The sequence below is a fragment of the Pteropus vampyrus genome, unplaced genomic scaffold, assembly GCF_000151845.1.
Source record: "Pteropus vampyrus isolate Shadow unplaced genomic scaffold, Pvam_2.0 Scaffold453, whole genome shotgun sequence".
Taxonomy (NCBI): Eukaryota; Metazoa; Chordata; class Mammalia; order Chiroptera; family Pteropodidae; genus Pteropus; species Pteropus vampyrus.
Genome location: NW_011889234.1, coordinates 634,335 through 655,245, shown reverse-complemented (window position 1 = coordinate 655,245; position 20,911 = coordinate 634,335). Strand labels below are relative to the sequence as shown.

At 34.0% G+C, this 20,911-nt stretch overlaps 1 protein-coding gene across 3 annotated transcripts in view; it reads left to right on the top strand.

Annotated features, from left to right (window-relative positions):
• AFTPH (aftiphilin) overlaps nt 1–18,533 on the top strand; it is a 62,959-nt gene extending 44,426 nt beyond the window's left edge. Inside the window, exons 6-10 of one of the 3 annotated variants that reach the window (XM_011381863.2) lie at nt 135–257; nt 5,743–5,803; nt 7,322–7,405; nt 11,284–11,407; nt 17,411–18,533. In XM_011381863.2, coding sequence (XP_011380165.1) covers nt 135–257; nt 5,743–5,803; nt 7,322–7,405; nt 11,284–11,407; nt 17,411–17,555 — 537 coding nt within the window. In that variant the 3' untranslated portion in view covers nt 17,556–18,533. The remainder of the gene's footprint in view (nt 1–134; nt 258–5,742; nt 5,804–7,321; nt 7,406–11,283; nt 11,408–17,410) is intronic. The other 2 variants (XM_011381861.2, XR_002777533.1) reach the window with 2 other exon arrangements.
• Nucleotides 18,534–20,911: the final 2,378 nt, after the last annotated feature.

The window sequence follows — 20,911 nt, the reverse complement described above, 5'->3', positions numbered from 1 at the left end:
TTTCTTTTTTTTTTTTGTCTTTAATATTTTACAGATGACCTGTTTTTTCCTTTCTGCAAGATTAAAGTTCTTGTAAAGTTTATGGGTTGATACCCCCTCCAAAAAAAAATTAATGGCTAATATATCTTTTTCAGGGTATGTTAGAACCCACAAAGGAACCATTGAAACCACTTTCTGCTGCAGAAAAAATTGCTTCTATCGGTCAGACAACTACCATGTCACCAGAAATGAACACATGTACATCTGACCAATTCCAGGTAAATATATTAGTATTTGTATAGATATGTTCATGCGTAGATATCAATATGTCCCCACACGCTGTTTCTCTTAATATATAACTTATAATTTTTAAAATAATTTTTAAAATGTGATTTCATGATGGATGTGATTCAATTTCTTAGTAACATCCCTTGGAATACAATGAACAAATTATCTTTAATTTCCAAAAAAAGAAACACAATTTGAGAACTGGCTGGTTATGGGTAAGTCCTTTAAACTTATCTAAGCCTTAGTCTCTTTACCTATAAAATGAAGACTTTGAAGCAAGCATCTCTAAAAATCCCTTGCAGCTTGAACATTGTATGATCATAATTACTGACACACAAATCTGGTAAGTGCTGGATTTCCAAAAAAATGGGAAATACTGTTTATATGCCACCTCTTCAAGTCTGCTATTGTGTGTTTTTCCTGAGTCCTGCAAAATTTTATAAAGTAATAAAACTTAGGCATGTTTATTACACCAAAAACTAGTGTTTCGGGGAGTTCGAATAAAAATGTTATTTAAGTTGAAAATGATGTGACATTTAACAAAACATTCTATGGATTAAGAACAAAAGGAAGCTCTCTTTTCTTATTCTTTATCTTAGCACATTTAAGCACAAATTTTATTTCAGTCTAATATGTTTAATATCAAAGCTTCCCTCTCACTTTTTATCTGGCAGAATGTTTTAAAGAGGACATTACCATTTCTAAAACTTATTCTTAACTATGTTTGTCACTTCTTAACCTTCAGTTATATCTTACACAATATCATCTTCATTTACATCTAACACAAAAATGTATGTTTGGACAGCCTTTCCCAGAATATGTGTTCCATTGAATACTAATCCCCAGAGATGCTCCACTAAAGAAAGGTTCCAGGGTAAAGTAAGTTTGGGAAGTACTTCATACTGTACCCTACAACCACCGTTGGAGATTCACAACACACATTAAGGACTCTGAAGAATCTTGTAGTGAATTACCCTATTTCACTTTAATTAATGTCTCAAATTTACTTAGCTATGGGACCCTTTTCTGCAGAGACTGGAGGAGGAGAGAGCTATAAGACTCATGTCACTAGTGTTTTGAAGAACATACTTTAGAAAATAATGATATAAAGCAAGGTCCTGCCCTTTCGGGTGTGTTTCTAAAAACATCTGATATTACTGCTGTGTTCCACTGTGGTTTATTACTTGACACAGCTCAAACACCCCTTTGAAGCCAGTTTACTATTGGCACTGAATTCGTGAGCAAAGAGACCCAATGCTAAAATGCCTGGCTTTATTGATGTTTGGGCATCGGGCAAGGTGACTTGGGCAAAATGTTTCAGTAGGTATAATCTGTCTTTAGTTATCCTTCTTTCATTGTCCTCTTGCTATGAACTGCTCTCCCAGGCCTGTCCTGCTATGGAGATTCCAAAATTACTTCTCCCACAGCACATTCCCACTTCTGCCTTAATCAGCATTCTTATTTCTACAATGCTAGATATTAGGAGAGTTACTTGAGTATAACTACCTGGTTCATTTACCGAAATGAGGCCATTTGTTGCTAGTTTTGATTGCCTCCTTTCCCTTTTCTTCTCCATCCAACCATTTCCATCTGTTAAAGCTCCATAAACTATTGCTTATTTTATCAGAATTAACTGTCACTGGTCATTTTGCCCCTCACTGATTTGGTTGATCTTTTGTATTTCATTCTAGTCATACCTCATACTTAGCATCTTTATTATATAATTGAATTATAGACTTGACTAAAAGTCTAGATGACCTAATAAAAATATGTGTGTTAATTTAATGGAAGACAATGGAAATTAATGTGTGTTAATTTAATGGAAGTGAGTTGCAGCTCCATTGTATGTATTCAGCTACTGCCATCTCTGTACACACACATACACTCCTATGTACTTGTAATCAAAGTATTACTGTCTCCCTGTTTATAGGCAAGTATAGAAATTGCAACACCATTTAAGCATATCTAACTTTTTTGTTAGAAGACAGAACTTGGTCTCTTGCTAATTTTATGATTAATCAAGTACATCCTTTTATTCTGTTAATGCACACATTTCTCTTTTTAAAAAGTACACATATAAATATTGCATTAACAGGTTTATTTTGTACTTTATTGTAGTTTGTGATCCTCATGACTTTTACTTTTTAGGCTTTTCTAGGAACCAATGAAAGTAATATTTCCTAATGGAAGTTGTTCAAACTTATTTCTGAATTGACATGAGCCTTTATAAGTCTTTATTCTACCATACACACACACAGTAAAATTGCAGATTTCAGCATGCATATTAGAATTTTGTGCTGAGATGCCTGACCTCCATTGCTAAATTGTATGATCTTTGCTTGGCTCCACACTTGTGATTCAGATCAAAATATTTAACAAACATATGAAATGCATTTTAAAAATTCTCTTTTATAGAAAGCAATATTTCTTGCCACTATTCTTTGCCATGCTATGTATGTATTATTTTTACTTTACTTTTTGGCCATGCAGTAATGCTATTACATCTTCCTGCTGTCATAATTTTCAGATGAAACAGCCATAGCAGTTAATGCTAGAAGCTTAACAAAATGTGTCAGGAAAGACCTGTTTAATACCTAATTTGTTTTTTTCAAAAACCACATACCAAACCTTCCTTTCATAAAGTTTTTGTTTTGGGCAGCCCTAAACATTGACTTTCAAACTTAGCATAGTTATGTAATTCTCATTTTACTACATGCTTTTTGATCTGTCTATGTCAATTTTGGTGCCCATTGAATTTTTATTATTTCTTCCAAATTAGTTTGTACTCATTCATCTTGTAACAATTGCATCTCTTGTTTAGGAATTTAATAAATTAGTAACAACTGTTAATGGTGTTTTTTTCTACTTTTACCTGAAAAGGCAGCTTATCAATAAAAGCAGTAGTGGTAATTTTGTTATTTGGGGTTTTTTTTTTAAATCTTTACCCACTAAATTTCAAGGTCACGTCATCCATGGTGTCATTATTGATTCCCCTCTTAGTAGGATCATTGCTTTAACCACACTTTATTCACTGCTGAGTAGAGTCAGCTCTCTGGCTAGCAACTAGTCACCACTAGCAAACTTCCTCTCTTAGGCTCCTTGATGTGAATCAGAATGTTAGAAGAAAGAAAAAATTATTATCTACCATTATGCTGTCCTTTTACAAGAAGAAAACAGATTTGGAAAGGCTAAGTGATATACCCAAAATCATACATCAGCTAAGACTATAACCCAAGTTTCCTGTCTCAAGTCTCTATTTTGTTTTTTGTTTTTCTTTGCTCTTTTTATGACCTGTTTCCTTAGTGTTTTTGTCTCTACAGGAATCATTCATACCACATTGCTTCAGGTTATTTTAAAATGCTTCATTCTAGTGCTTTTTCTTTGAGTTGCCTGGTCAATGCCATTAGCCTATAATTGCTTAGGTATCCAGTTTTTCATGTCTCACTTCTACTAAATGTTTATTCATGTTTTAGCACCTCATTATTTTAATATTGGCTATGTCTTAAAAATGCCATACACCATTATGAGAGGGTGAAATTCTAGCAAATCACTGAAATATTTCTAAGCACCCAGCTACTTGACATCATTTAGATTAAACATGTTAATGGAAGAGCTTTGCTCCATTTATCCAGAAATTTTGTTACTACATAAACCTGAGTTTTGTCAGTGTTGAATATGACTAAAGATGTCACTGACCTAGAAGTAGAATAATATAAATTGAATCTGTCGGAGTGCCGAGAGTTGTTTGCTTTGCTGGTTTGTTTGTTTGTTTTGGAGATAAACTAAAGATCTTTTCTAAATGTTGTTCATCAGTCTTCAAGTAGGTTATAAACTAGATTTTCACTAGAATTTTTTGTTAAAATTATAAATTCGCAGGTAGCTGCAAAGGTAATACAGAAGATGTGCCTTGTACCCTTCATAGGTTTCCCTCATGATTACATCTTACGTAATTATAGTACAATATCACAACCATTAGTAAGATATTTGTACAATATATGTGTGTAGTTCTGTCATTTTATCACTTGGAGAGATGCATGTAACTACAACAGCAGTCAAGATACAGAACTCTTCCATCACCACAAAGCATTCCCTTAATAGTTCCCTTCCCACTGACCCTACCTTGCCCCACTCCCACAACTATCCCTAACTGCTAGCAACCACTAATGTTAGCATTTTGCTTTGCTTATACCGCTCCCCCGCAACACACAACTTCCAAGCCTTACTTTGTTTGGGGCAAACTAAATGCTTATTATAGTAACAAACTAAATGCTTATTATAGTAACTGGTATCCCAGTTATCAAAATAATTGTTGTTATGATATCATGGTATTAGACTTTCAGAAATAACCAGTTCATTCTCCTTTCCTATAAGGAACAGTGTCTTTACACAGAAAAAAAAAATGAGTACAAAGTTTTAATGGTACCTACCTTATAATAAAGCATATACATATATACAGGAAAGCAATAAAAGACATGTTAATATTGAGTCTAATGAAATAGATTATTTCAGTAAGTGTTGTCAACACCACCCCAAAATAAAAAAGAAAACTGAAAACCAGAATTTTTTCTCATCAAGAATATTCTTAAAATAGAGCAATGCTTATTTAAAAAATGTTTTGTACTACCATCCATCTTATTTGTACTTATATGTATTTCATTTTGTCTTTATGTGTTTGGCAGTTAACAATATTTTAAAACCTGTAATAGTCAAATGAGTTTGAGTATACTTTTTAGTACACTAAAAAGTGTAATTATTTTAAAAATTAAATTCTGATGCAGATTATAAGTAATCTCTAATGTAGAGAAATTGATTAAATTTTAAAATATATTTTTTACCATAGTTTCTATTTACTAACCCATAATTTCTTTTATAATTTGGAAAATTGTAAAGAACCAGAGACCTTAGACTTTGAAGCTTCTCATTTTATATATGACAAAACCAATTAAATTAATGATACATGGTCATACAACTAGTTACTTAGGAGTTACTCAGTCTCGAGCAACCCAGATCTCCACAGTTTTAGTATGGTACCTTCTCTATTTAATTATACTATCTATCAAGAAATTTTAAGTGGCTAATCATTTAAAATAACTACACTAGTTAAAAAAAAAAAGTCAGTGATTTTTTAAATATTTTAATGTTTTTAGTGTACTCAAGCCAATAGTTTAAATCATGATTTGAGAATAGACTGAAATCTTGACATAGAATCAGTCCATAAATTTATACTTGAAAATGTGAAGATAATTCTATTTCTCAAATACTTTTGTGATGTCAACAGTCTGTACCGTTTGTAAATTTTGCAGTTTCAGTTTGAGTTAATATTTGCAGATAACCTTCTGAAATTGCAAATTATCCCAATTTTGTCTTTAGATATTTTATTGCCCAATTATTTTGCTATAATATATATTTTTAAGGATTCTTTATGTTGCTACAACCTGTACTGATTAATTCTGATTTTTTGATTTTCAACTCTAGGAGTCTCTACCACCCGTCCAGTTTGACTGGAGTAGCAGTGGCCTTACTAACCCTTTAGATGGTACGTCTCTCCGTAGAGCCTCTAGCACCAGAGCTAGAGTTAAGAAAGCTACAAAGTTCAGACAGACTTCTCTCTGCTGATTTCCTTTTTTGTTTCAATATAACTTCTTATTCTTATCTTTGGAAATTCAGGCTTTCTTTCCAAATAGTAATTGCTCAAGAAGCCAGCCATTACTATTATTAATAGTATTAATGTTCAATATAGGTAGTAGTAGCTAGGTAAAATTTTAGTTAAAGCCAAAAACAAGCTGCTTTATTTTTTACAAATATCTAAGGTGTTTAAATGATATTTTAGGTAGAAACAATTTACTTGAAATTTGTTTCTGTAGTTTTAATTTATAGAGTTTTCTTGGATGCAAAGTTTTGTGGCTAGAGGCTGCTTTAAACCACAAAGCACAATTATTTAACCAAAAACAGTGTGCAAATAGATCCATATTTATTGACTTAAAGTAGTTTTCAGATTTAATAATGTTTTGTAAAGCACTTATATGCAAATGGAAATGAATGGTTTTCATGATCTTTTTCTAAAACTTATCTCAAAATACTAGGAAGTAGTTCCAGAAGTAATTAGTTTCACTAGAGGCTTTAAGAGAAATTCCTGAAAAGGGGATAACTTATTCCAGTAATGTGGGGTCTTTAAAATCACACAAAAAGCTGTCTTTTCAATGCGTTGACACCACAGTTTTAATTGGACTCTTAAGATAAAATTACTCTTAACTCCTCATACTTCATCAGTTGTTTGAGCTATTGCCTAAAACACCTGTCATTCTCAGTTTTGCCTTAGAGTGGGGATCCTAAGATATGTGAAAAGCATCCAATTGAATAACAGTGCTGAAGGAAAGCCTGGATGCACCTTTTGCTGTTGTCTGGTGTCTTATTTAGTCAAATCATCGTGCTTTTTATTAACAAACAACTTCTTTAAAAATGTATATTATTTCTGATTACTGTTTCAGAGTTAAAGGGGAACAGTACAGCTTGAGGTTACACATCAGGGTAGGGTAGTTATGACATTCCTTATTATGTTTCATTTTAAAATAAGTTAATGTATTGGTGCGTGTCCTAAAACTGACAGCTTTGTCGCTTTTAAAAGATCATTAACTAGAAACCAACATTACTAACATGAAATATTGATTTGGGCATGTACAGTGATTTAATGTTGGGTTGAGATTAAAGTATTGTTTCCCTTTAACGGATATATTTTCCCTTTGGTCTTTCTGGTATGGCTTCGAGTTTTGATGGAAAGAACTGAACTCCTAACTAAAACCTTACTAAGTGTTCAATTACTTACGTTGTACATGAGAAAATGTACATTGAATTAAATTGTTACTTCAGAAATGTCCTTAGTAATGAAAAACTAATACTGTACACATTGTTTTAATGTTGATTTAAAAATGTGTAATGACTACTAATTATAACCTGCATGTTCAAGTGTGTGTCTTACCCCTTTTTACACATAACCCCTCCTCCCTTGGCTTACCTTCTGTGTGGCTGCCTATCAACACGGTCACTGAATTTCAAGCTAGTGGAGGTTCCACTCTTCTGAACCTTGATTTCTTTGGGCCCGTGGATGACAGTAGCTCTAGCAGCAGCACCACAATCCCAGGTCAGCAGAGTGTTAAAACCACAATTCTAGTTTATTTACTAAAAGCATGACCACATCACTTGACTTTCCTATAAACAAGGAAACAAGTAGATTGTATTCTCTATGATGTCTTTCTAATACTTTTTTTTCATCTATCATTGTTTTCTAGTAGCTGACTATAGCAAATGACTTATGTGAAATGTATTTTAAGGAAAGCTTTCTCAGAGTGTAATATTCAGAGCTGAAAGTAGTCTCTAGGTATAAAATAGCCCTAATGTCCTTAGACCTTTAAAGGGAGGGGGTTTTTTTCTTGTAAATGAAAAATGTGATGTTTTATATGCTTATTTTTTAAAGCATATTCTTTAAAGTCATTTTAAAAATATAAGTTTAGAGATAAGAATATTTTAGTACACAAAGATGGCTTTACATTATAGTGCCTGTTATAATAGAACTTTTACAAATTCTAACATTCAATTAGTTGTTTATTAGTGTTGCTAAATGTATAATTAGGCCCCAAACTATTGGAGTCTAGCACTTAGTTATATAGTCCCACATAGAACTATAACTGTTTTTATGTAGCTCTTAAATAGAAAGTATACTGTTACAGTTTTCCATGGAGAAAAAGAAAAAGTTACAAAAGTGAATAGCAGAAAATAATTACTATGAGATACTAAAAGTTAGAAATTAAACCTTACTGGAGTGCCTGTTAAATTAATGTTTAGCCCTGCAACAGTTCAGTTCATTGACCAAAGAACTAATGTACTTTGTTATTTGCTAACTGAATAAAAGATTAAAATATAATGGCATTTTTATGTTTACATTTTATTTTAAATGATTTTAATGAGTCTCTGTCATCCCAATTTGTGATTAGGTAATCATGCCCACTGATCACCAGGCAGCCGTTGGGTGCTATATAGATGCTGATGCCCAGAACGCTTAGTGAGGATTCCTCTCTGTCCCCACTAGTGGTCAGTTACACAGCCAGCCTGGTTCCTGAGAATTTGCTGAGTTTGTTCTATTCAACTAGATAACCCTGCTACCCACTTCCAGCAGCTTAGGCACCATAATGGGAAATGGGGGAGAGTAAAAGAATCAGCTAAGAGTGAACCTGGGTCGAGGATGCCTTTCTGCAAGGTCTGCTTATGGAAATCCAATCCTGCTATAAGGAAGTTCCAAGACCATTAGGTAGAAGAACTGGGTTCCTCAAATCTAAGTCCCTGGTTATCATGTCGATTGTTTCCAAAAGTTTGCAAGCATGTGAAAAACCAATCTGTGTCTGGTTTTGACTTCAAAATGATATTTCACTATTTACTTAAATTACTTCTAAATACATTTGAGCTATAGAATGACCTGGGTGAGCTAATTAGTTGTTTTTAATACTTAATGGGGGCGGGGGGAGAAGCTTGTATATCTATTTCCTTATTACTGTATTCCCAAGAATGAATTACCAAGTTCTCATTTTTAATTTGCTCTCAGCTTTGTTTTATCATGAACTATATTATAATTTAAATGAGGTCACTATTTTTGGATGCCTAAAACCTGGTTTAAATTTAATTTTTGGTTACATTTCAAACTCAGTTAAAAATTATCCATAGGAGCACAAATAATCTGACCATATAAAGAAGTACAGAAATGGCCTGATAACCAGGCTCAGTATACACAGCTCCTAGAAGAAGAGCAAGCGGTTTCAGAAGCTTAGAGCTGTAATGGAAGTGAAATTAGCATGGTCAAATGCGGTCCTCATTACTTTGGAAACTTTTAAATATTTTTGTTCTGTATTTTCATTAAAATGCTCTAGCTGCTGTATAAATTTGATTACTATAAAGTTGCTTTGGCTTTTTTTTATTGCTATTGGGTTTTATTAAAACTTACCATCAAGCTACAGGTATCAATACCTTCCTTAGTATTCCATTTCACCACTTGCTTGCACTTTTTCTGACTTGTTTCTGGGAAAGTCACTTTGTCTTAGCTTGCGGTTATTTAATTATTTTGTGTATGAGACTTAGGAGGTTGGCATAGAACTTGGTTGGCTAGCTTTAGTTACATAACTATACTGTGCCTCATTAAGGTTGTTAAGAAGAACTTCATTAAAAAAATTACTCTCTTAATGATTAGTATAAAGTAGGTAGCTATCTTGTTTTTGAAAAATATAGCCATAGTACTATTTTTTATTATTTATTATTTTTTTTAATGATAGTGTTTGGGGCTGTGGGAGGTTGATTTTTTTTGTTCCCTTTTTTTAATCTCCCACTTTACTCTGACAGCCAAATGGCCAGTATTTTACAAACCCAGCGAAATTTTTATTAGTACTTTCCTGTTGCCAGTTAGAATGTAGTTGTTTATTCTGCATTATGCATTAGACAGCTACTAAAATTTGTGGTTACTTGGATTCTAACTTTTCACAGTGGAGAAAGGAGATACTTTGGGTTCATTTGGTCCTTTTACAGGCATCTATAACTTTTTACATTTTAATTGAAAACTATATAATTATTATAGAAATACAAAGAAAAGGCCTTGCCTTTTAAATATATTTTGAAACTGTACCTTAATGAAATATTAAGAACTTGGGAGAGTCAACATTTTCTATAGCCTTCCTCCCTTGTACACAGTAACTGTGGAAGCCGCTTTTGCTTGATTTCTGTAAACATCTGAGATCAATGTTTACATATGCTAGCCATCTATCTACAAAGTTGGTTAATAGAAGGCAATTCCTGACTTTTTTCTTAACCTTGAAATATTTCGAAACAGGGAAACTTGTAAATATCAATATCTACATTTATATGTAATTTTATCAGCTGATCATCAGGGCTTTTTTAGAAATAATAAGAAAAGATTGATGAAGCTATAAGACATTCTTCCTTAAAGCCTGCTTTTCTGTCATACCCTGAAACTGCTGAACTTTTCATCTAATTTGCTGGGACCAAGGAGAGTGTAGGATTAAAAGGGTTTTTTATCCGGTTATCTTCATTACCCAAAGTTTAGCTTGAGTTGAAATATTTAATTGTTCTTTTCAGTGTTTTCATAGTCATATTTAATATAAATCTCCAGTCAGAGGAAATACAAAAGTATTTATGTATATTTTAGTGAAGTTAGATAAGGGGAGGATTTTATAGACTTTTACAGTAAGTCTAATCCTCTAACATAGCTTCACTTTGAATTCTTCTAACAAGATATTTGAACTTTTAGCTACTGCATTTAGATATGAAACTATGGAAATATAATTAACCCTTGAGACAGTTTTTATTTTGTCTAAAAGTAGTTCTTTTTTTTTTTTCACTTTTTCTGAGAATATTATACCCTCCCCACTTCTTACCTAAAGAAAGAACAATTTAATATATAATTTATCTTTAGTAATAATTTGATGCTTTGAGTAATATGTCCTCAGATGGTCAGAATATTTAAACTAACCAAATTACATTTGAAACATTATATTAGCTTCCAAGCCTTTTGATGTGAAAGAAAATAATGGAGAAAAATGGCAAGGGAGGTAGGAGAGGAAAGTTCAAAAAATGAGAATCAGTCCATTTAAAATTTGAGGTGTACTATTGTATGACAAATCAGTGTATTCTCTTTATAAAATATTGTTTCATAGTGTAAACTAATCCAAAAGTGAGGGAATTTTCTATAGCAGATAGAATTTTTAGAAGTACGTGGATGGTATTATGTTAGATAAGGGCTATATTTATATCAAAGTGGAATTTTAAAAGTATTTTCCTACTTAATAATTCTGAAAAATGGAACTTATAATTTAAAAAATAAACGCAATAGTACAGTGTACTACAGATATGTTTATAAAAGACTCAGATGTTTACAGAATAATTGCCTTTTGCATCTTGGATTGTGGCTATTGAGTGACCTATTACAGCTTGCCATCACTGACTGTCATTTTATACTACAAGGTGTGGATCCAGAGTTGTATGAGTTAACAACTTCTAAACTGGAAATCTCCACTTCAGGCCTCAAAGTGACTGATGCATTTGCAAGACTCATGTCCACAGTAGAGAAGACAAGCACATCTACCAGGTAAACAGCTAGTTACACCCTAATTTTGAATTCTCTGTTAAAACAGCCCAGATGGTAAAACACATAAGATGGCAGTATTTCAGTGTATTGTATTAAAATTCACTTGATATTTATAAAAACCAATAGATGTCTAATTCCAAAATAGTATCAAGTTATGTTTACTTATGAACTTTATTAGAACAGGGCTATTTCATGAGACTAGAAGGGGCTAACAGATATGGTTCACCCCCCCCCCCCCCCCCCCCCCCTAACTTTGTAGAGAAAAATTCTAATTAAGTATTGAGATCATAAAGCCACTATAGAACTACTCCCCCCACCCCCCGCCTTTTCTTTTTCATAACCTACTGAGAAGACCATCTTCGAGAATCCAGTATCACACTCCCTGAGTCACTTGTGCTAATCTTTTCATTTCCAGACTAAGGTAGAGCAAGGGGTAGCCACTATTTCATTATCTGAATTTTTCCTGATGCGTAGCACCTCTGATTGCTTTACCAAGGTTTCTAGGATCCCCTTCAGGACTTTAGAAAAGCAGTTATTCCCAGTGTCAGAACCAGATACAAGGAATGTCACTTGGGCCTTGTGTTTGGTATCAGGAAACCTTTAGTTTTACATAATTAAGCACTTGAATAAGCCGTTGCTTTGACATGTTAGCCATAAGAATAAACCAGTTTCTAAGAAGCAGCTAATCGTTAAATGGAGCCAATAAATCACTGCTGCAAGAGCAAGTATTGGTTGATTGGCATACCAGCTCTGCTGTCCCAAATCCGTGAAACATCAGCATTTGAAAATGGAAATAGTTACCTGTTAATTGCCCATTTTGGCAGAAGTATTTTAGCTCTTTCTCCTGAATAAAAACATTCAACTTACTTGTCAAATTCAGATTAATCTTTTAAATCAGTTATTCTGTAGAAAAACATTCATTTAAAAAGGTTTTTTTTCTTGAAAGTAATAAATGCTCACCTGTCTTAAAACTTTGGCTTGAATTTATCACATTGCCTTTTAAAATGTATGTATACTTAAGTATCTGTTCATTCAACATATATTTATTATTAATAAATAATTTGTATTATTAATACTATTAATACTTATAATTGTGAAAAGCTATTATTATTTGTTTTATAATTTTGGATACCTTTAACTTTTCCCTGGAATGGATTTGTAGCATGCACATTCTCGTTTGTCCGCAGATTCCCACCATTGTTCTCATTACCCCTATTTCTTTGTACTAACACTACCTGGCACTCTTAAAGCCTACTATTAAGTGAACCTACTTGTAAATGAAACCATTATGGATGTTTTGCTTACTTTCTAATTTTTTCTCTTACCAAATAAATTATATTTTCAAATTGTAATTCTTCTCATACAAATTTCTCATCTATTTTTTTATATACATATTAGCCAAAATTAGTGTACATTTAGCTTTAAAAACAACAGAAACGCCAATGCTCCTATTGTCTGGGCTTTGCCCTACTGTTTCCAGACAGTCTTATCTAAGGACAATCCTGTATTTTTTCCTCTTCAGTGTCACTGAACTAGTTTTGGAAATCTCGAGGATGCGAATTCCTTCTTTGGGCCATTAGGAGGAGCTCTAAACCACGTTGTTAACTTGCTCTCCTAACTTTTTAACTCATCCTTGAAACACGCTGTACACTAGGAACTTTTCTAACTCCTATCACTTTAATAAGTTATTTTCATTTTTTCCCTTAGTTTATACTATTATGGAATGAACTAAAGCTATAACATATATTATAGGGCCAGTGTTGTAGCTGCGTTGAATTAACTCTCTACTATCTGTTCAGCTTCTTATTTAAAACCAATAAATTGAAAGGAAAGTAAGTTGCCAGCTTTGTATTTTATGTTTTGAGGAATTGTTTGAAAATGGTGAGAAGTGCAAATATTCACAAGTCAAGTGCCTTTCATGTCTAAGAGAAAGTACATGCGCTCTTCTCTTTCAATACATAGGTTATGAAAGTGACTTACTCTTTAAAGACATGCAAGCTTTTAGCTTTAAAATACTTTCATCTTCTTGCTTACCTTTTCTAGTATAGAGAAAAATTACTTCCTAATTTTAATCAGTGGATGACCAGCTAGTTAGTAGCCACAGACCTCTAACTTAAGTTTATACATGCCCAAAGAACTAGTCAAAAAGGATACATCTTTTTTTTTACTTTTTAATTGAGATATAATTCACATACCATAAAATTCACACTTCTCAAGTGTATAATTTAGTTATTTTTAGTATATTCACAAGGTTGCACAGCCATCACCATTGTCTAATTACAGAACATTTTTATCACCTCAAAAAGAAGCCCCATACCCATTAGCCAGTCATTGTCTATCTGCCATTTTCCTCAGCTCCTGGCAAGCACTAGTCTGCTTTCTGTCTCTGTAGATTTGCTTATTCTGGTTATTTCATGTAAGTGGAATCATACAGTATATGGCCTTTTGGGTCTCGCTTCTTTCACTTAGCATGATGTTTTCAAGTTCAACCATGTCATTGCACGTATCAGTACTTTTCATTCTTTTTTGTGGCTGCATAGTATCCCATTTTATGGATATACCACATTTTGTTATCCATTAATCAGTTACTGGACATTTGGATTGTTTTCACTTTCTGACTGCATTCATGTACAAGTTTTTGTGTGGACAGATGTTTTCAGTTTTCTTGGGAATGGAACTGCTGGGTCACATGGTAACTCTGTTTAACTGTTTGAGGAGTTGCCAAACTGTTTTCCAAAGTGGTGGCTCCATTTTACATTTCTACCAGTAAAGTATAAGAGTTTCAGTTTCTCTGCATTCTCACTAAGGCTTGTTATTGTCTGACTTTTTGGTTATAGCCATCCTAATGAGTATGAAATGATATCTCACTGTCATTTTGATTTGCATTTTTCTGGTGGCTAATGATGTCGAGTATCTTATAAGGTGCTTATTAACCATTTGTATCTCTTTAGAGAAATGCCTATTCATGTCCTTTACCAATGTTTTTTGGGGTAATTTGTCTTTATTATAAGAATTTTACATATTCTGGATACTTTACATATTCCGGATCTCTATCAGGTATATGGTTTGCAAGTATATTTTCTCATTGTGTGAGTTGTTTTTTTCCACTTTCTTGATAGTGTCCTGCAAAACACAAAAGTTTCTTAATTTTGATGAAATATACAATTTATATATGTTTTCTGTTGTTGCTCATGCTTTAGATGTCATATCTCAGAAACCATTGCCCACCTCAAGGTCGGAAAAATTTACACATAGGTTTTCTTCTAAGAGTTTTATAGTTTCAACTCTTATATTTAGATCTTTGATCCATTTTGAGTTCTTTAATATGATGTAAGATAGGGGACCAACTTTATTCTTTTGCATGTAGATATCCAGTTGTACCAGCACTGTTTATTAAAATGACTGTTCTCTCCCCTATGAAATGGTCTTGTCACCCTTGTTGAAAATCAGTTTACCAGAAATGTGTGGGTTTATTTCTAGACCATTAATAGTATTCCTTTGACAAAAAGAATAAATCTTAACTAGAGAGAATATAAATCAAAATTAGGTCACTGCCTGTGGCTTTGTATAAAGGTCATAATATATAACTTTTTATTTTCAATTTCTCTTCAAGCATTTTCTTCTTATATTTTAGGAAAACTAGATCATATCAGTGCTCAGTGACTACAGATAAATGCACAAACAATTATGTAAACTTTTTTTTATTTTTAAACACAGCTTCATATTGCCTTCAAGTAATGCCTCTAAAATAAGGCAATTGGTAGAAACCCTAGAATCATCTTTACCAACCATTCCTTGAGTGGAAGCTTCTTCCTCTATTCTCCCACACCCCAACTGCACTCCACAAATGAAGAAGTACATTTAGGTGCAATTTTGTTAGTATTTTAATAACCTTTTATCATTATAGAAGCCATAAGATATATCATAGAAAGTTAGAAGATACAGGTAAACAAAATTTTTTAAATTCAAGTATCACATTCTTACCACTCAGATCACTATAACTCCTTAGTGCATATTCTTTCAGATCTTTTTTTATGCAAATAGACATGTATGTGTGTTACTTTAACCAAAAATGAGATTTTATAGACCATGGTGCATTGAACCCACTCTTGCAGTCAATGATCTCCATCTTCAATTTCAGTAAATTTTCATTTCATCAAATACCCAAGCTATATTCAGATTTCCCCAACAATGCCCTTTCTGCTTTGTCCAAACCAGTAATCAATCTAGGACTATTGTACGTGGCTGTTATGGCTTTTAAGTCCCTTTTAACGTAGCATATCTACCTTCAGTCCTTTTGTTTTTCAGTTTAATAACACTAGCTTATTAAAAAGATCAATCCAGTTAACCTGGAGAATGTCCCAACCTCTGGATTTGTCTGTTTACTTCCTTCAAGTAGTATTTAATATGTTTCTCTAATCCCCTTATTTCACGTAAACTAGAAATTATGTCTAAAGTTTTGATGGAGTCAGATAAACCATTTTGGCTAGAATACATCATAGGTGTTTTATCATGTCAGAAGACATACAGCATGTTGACTCCCATCATTAGTGATGCTAAGATTGACCATTGGTGAGAGGCTAACCTTTTCCATTATATAGTTTGGTTTTTCACTTTGAGACCAAAAAGTTGAACTATCTGGTTTTAGTTTAGAATGATGCAGATATCCAGTTCCCCGTCAAATACCCACCTCATCATTTCGCCATCATTTAAGTGCAATTAAATGAAGATTTTAATCAGAAAAATTTGGAGTGCTCTTCCATTCTCCTGAGAAACCCTAGAACTGAGTTCATTGTTGGTTGACCTGCTGATGGTTTCAGTGTGCCTAAAGCTGACCCTCCATTGAAGATGTTGGGTCCTAAAAGTCTGATGTTTGGTTTTTCAGTAATTTTATAGAATCTTTTGATTTCAGCCTGATTTTAAAAGCAGTAACAACAGAAATGTTGACTTATAAAATAAAGCCTGAATCTATCTTTTCTTGTTTTACCTTCTGAATTCCCACTCCCATTCCAAGGACAAAGAAAATATTTAGATGGATGAAATAACTTGTGTCACACCTAACAGAGTACTAGATATCTTTTATCATAAAAGAGATTGGGCTTTTTAGAGTTAACAATTTTAAATGAACTTTGATCTAAAATTAATATCTTTATGACTACAACTATTCTTTGAATAATTTAACACCCTGGAAAAAAAATAAAGGTTGAATTACAATCACGTGCTCAATTTGAGCTATATTTGAAGCTCAGTTGGCATTTTTTGTGGGTCACCTGCTAGGAAGACATGGGTCACCAAGCGTTCCTCATATATGTACGAGGCACCAGACTGCTCACTTCTAGTACTGAGGGCCAGTGTAGTAAAACGTACTTCATCTAGAGAACCCACAGGATTTGGAGATTTCCCCTCTTTCTAGGTCCTTCCTGCCCATGTACATCCTCAACATCAGCTGCCAGCCCTAATGCTGCTGCTTCTGGACCAGCTTTCTGTGTCCCAGTGAGGCTGAGACTGGGTTTTGAGCTAAGGGTTTTCTCTCCTGGAATTCCCCCATGGGGATGAAGAGTGCCTGAGGTTAAAATGACTTACAAGGTCTTGTGCCAGACATACTTTGTTTTATGTTGAGGTAATTTTGGTAGTTTCACAGGGAGCAGGGGGAAATCCAGCTGGGCGGAGTGTTATTAGGGCTTCTGAAGTATATTTCTGCTTAGTAACATTTTAAAAGTATGCCTGGGGAGATGTGAGCTGTACATGTGTACATGTGAATATCTGTACATATGTGCCTAGCTATAATTAACATACATAAATAGGGCATGCTTCTTTATAGGAGATTTGGCTTCTGGCACAGGAAGCACACAACACAACGGTATTATGAGGTTTCAGGAACTGGCAGAGAAAAGGAGACTCAGGTCCCCACAGATTGCTAACTATGGTTAGAGTGGATTTTCTCCCATTTTACCTACAGCAAAGTCACATTAACACACTTCTCTTTTTTTCATTTGTCAATAGGAAACCGAAAAGAGAAGAGCACCTGAGTGAAGAAGCCATCAAGGTGATTGCTAGCCTTCCTGACTTAACGTTTATGCATGCCAAGGTGTTGATGTTCCCAGCTACCTTAACACCTTCCACAAGCTCCCAGGAGAAAGCAGACTGATAACTGATGTAAACTGGACAGTTTCAATTGCTTTTCCTTCACTCCATCCCTCTCCTACCATCAAAAGCATACCTGCTGTAATTAAAAAAAAATTCAAGTTCAGCTGATTTGTTGGTAAGCCGCATTAGAAAGGTATACATAGTAATGTATATTTATTTACATACTGAAGTCCTAAATTTATATTAGAAAAAATGTAAATAATCGGGGGTGAACATTTTTGAAGATTTATTCTTTTTGTGTTGCTGGGGTATATACATTTATGTCTTTGTGAAATACACTGGTGGTGTCCTTCTTACAAAACTTTTGAAATAAAAAAAATTAAAAACTCAAATCTCCACTCTGTGAAATCCCCTTCAGTCTTTTCAGATTGCATTGAATGTCCTATTAATTTTTTATATCATCTCAATTACTTTTGCTATCATAAGTAAGCTCCAAAGTCCCTGTTAAATTTTTTTTTTTTTTTTTTAAATTTTGTGTGTGGTAAGTTTGTTTCAGATCTGGCTTTTGTTAACATTTTTGTGCTATTTTTTTAATCTCAATCTGGTGTGTTGGTGTTTGACCTTTTGAAGGTACTTCATTGATTGCTCCTTTGTTATAGGGTCTGGATCATTGTCAGAACTTGATTTGTAGGGGTTTAAAGAAATTGTGTCTGTTTTAAATCAGTTTGGTTTGGAGAAGGACCAAATTACATGAATGTCTTACAATGAAATTTACTTGTTACTGATTTTTTTGTTCTCATACCACTATTTTTTGAGGATTTTGCACAGTGTAAAATTACATAATCATAGATTGCTATGGTTTAGGCTGTACATACAGTAAAAACTATGGGTTTTAAATGTTTGGGGAAATTCCTATGGAAAAAAGAGAGACATGTAGAAGAACCTCTGACAAGGGTAATGTGCATGCCCAAGGTCTTTTGAGATTTCAGTGTGTAAATTTCCTTTTAGCTTACACAAAAATAAAATAATTTAAAAGAAATTTAGTCTGGTGTCTTTGTACTTTGGTATCTGCGGGGAAATGTAATGAATTTGGATGTGACGTTTTATTCCATTTGAATGTATTTCAGTCTAGAGGAAATCATTCGGTAGGGCTTCTACTTTGTTAAAACCAGGAAGAATTCGAATCTGGCCAATACGAATTGGCTCAGTCCTTTTAGTAGCTGAGCTGTTTTTATGTAGAACATGAGATCATAAAAGAAATTCCCATGATTCATTATAATGTATCTTCATCAGAATTGGCAAGGTTAAATAGGGATTTGTAGGGATTTTTTTCTTTCCAAGAAAATTTATGCATGAAATTAAGCTGAGCAGAAAATTTCTAAAATTATTAAAATATTGTCATAAATACTGCTTCCCCAAAAAGTCACATGATGTATTTCAGTAGAAATAAGCAGTCAGCCCAACAGCCCAACACCTCATCTGCTATGGAAATGTTACTATGGAACTTTTTGCACCTCCATCACTGACAGAGATTTCCTGTGCTGCCAGGTGATTACACGGGCCATTGGAACAGTTGCCTGCGTGTAATTTAAGTACAGCTTGGAGTGACCATGCTTAGCCTCCAGTCCATCTCTCATTGTTTCCTCAACTTTTTTTTTTTGTCTTTTTCAGTGAAGGCTTTCCTTCAGAATAGTCACAAGTCTTCAGTGCCCAGTGACTTTTTGAATGGAAGGATAAAATTAATCTCAGCAGAACTTTACATATTTCAGTAACTGAAGCTTAAAGGCCTGCTTCTACAGTGCAATTAAATTGTGATGGCAACCTTCACCAACCTAAGTTCAGAGCCCATTTATTAGCTGTGTTACTGTGACGAAGTTAACGTCTTTGAGCCTTAATTATCTTTTAAAATGAGAATGATACTACCTACCTGTGGGGTTGATGTATTAAATAATGTAAAACACTTGTCACATTAGTACAGTCAATAAATGATAGAGCATAGAGTCAGCAAAATCTATGAAGACCCTGGGGCTCCTGGTAGATTTTAGAAACAAAAGAGCACTAAAGATTACAAAAGTTATTGCATTATTGTTTTAAAATGGTCTAGTGGGCCTTCCTCATGAAAGTAACCCTGCTTTAATGACTAACAGAATGGACATTTCCTCTTAAAACCACTTTTGGATAAGGTAGATTTCCCTTTTGTTTGTCATTCTGGCCTTTAATGTTTTAATCACAACAGTACATTGATACTGGATCGTCAAAGGTCAAAGGCATCACTCTAGTCTTCAGGACCAAAAGTGCTCACCTCCTTTTTGCACCAGACCAGGGCTCAAATTGCCCAGAAAGCAGTAGCAGTGACCGGTGTGAGAAAAGCTTTGCGCATGTTGCGATCTCAGCTAAGGGAGAGCCTGTCGGCTGCAAGCTTGTCTTGGTCATCAGCTGCCCATTTGTCTTTCTCAAATCTAGGAGGACCCTGCAGAGTTAGGGAGAAGAAACCAAGGAGTCAGCAACTCTAAAAGCCAAATCACACAGTGGAGACTGGTTTAGCATTTAGCTTTGTGTCCCTGACATCTTAAAACCAGCTCACTCATCCCGTAGTCTCATCTCACTTGATGGCCAAATCCAAATAGCCATACATAATTCCCCAGTTAATCCAAACCAGACTGAGAAGTATAGGAGAAACTTCCCTAAATTGAGTCATGTGTCACTATTTTTATGAGTCATTCTTTTATATAGAAACGTTTTCTTCCTCTACGTGATTATCACATTCTTTATTTAGAACTTGACATCTTTTCTATCCCTGATGTTTCTTGAATCAGGATTAGGCTTGGCTGTGAGTAACAAAATACTGCATTTCATGTAATAAGACTCACTTTTGTTACATTGGAACTTCTCTGAAATTGGAATGTGTCATACGATTGGACGGGGTACCCATTTACTTGGCAGTAGTTTCTTTTTCTTAGTGATATGTAAAATAATTCCGTCTTACAATCAATGACAGTTGATGAAAAATGGCAATGGTGGCTTAAACAATAGAAGCTTATTTCTCTTGCCTTTAAGACAGAAGGAAACAGTCTGGGGCTGGTAAAGAGGCTTCACGGGATCATCAGAGACTGAAGGTCTTACTATCTTGTTCCACTATTCTCAACACACGGTTTCTACCTTACAGTCCAGGGTGGCTGTTGATGGTACAACCACCATGCCTACATTCCAGCCTTATGGAAGAAGGGCATTTTCCCTCTCATTAAAGACACTTTCCATAAAGTATACGCAACATTTCCAATCACACTCTATTGGCCAGAACTTAGTTGCAGCACTATATCTAGTTGCAAAAGAGACTGGGAAATATATTTATTCTGGGCAGCAATCCAAAAGGAAGGAGAGAACAGATAATGTAGGACAACCAGAAGTCTGGGCCAC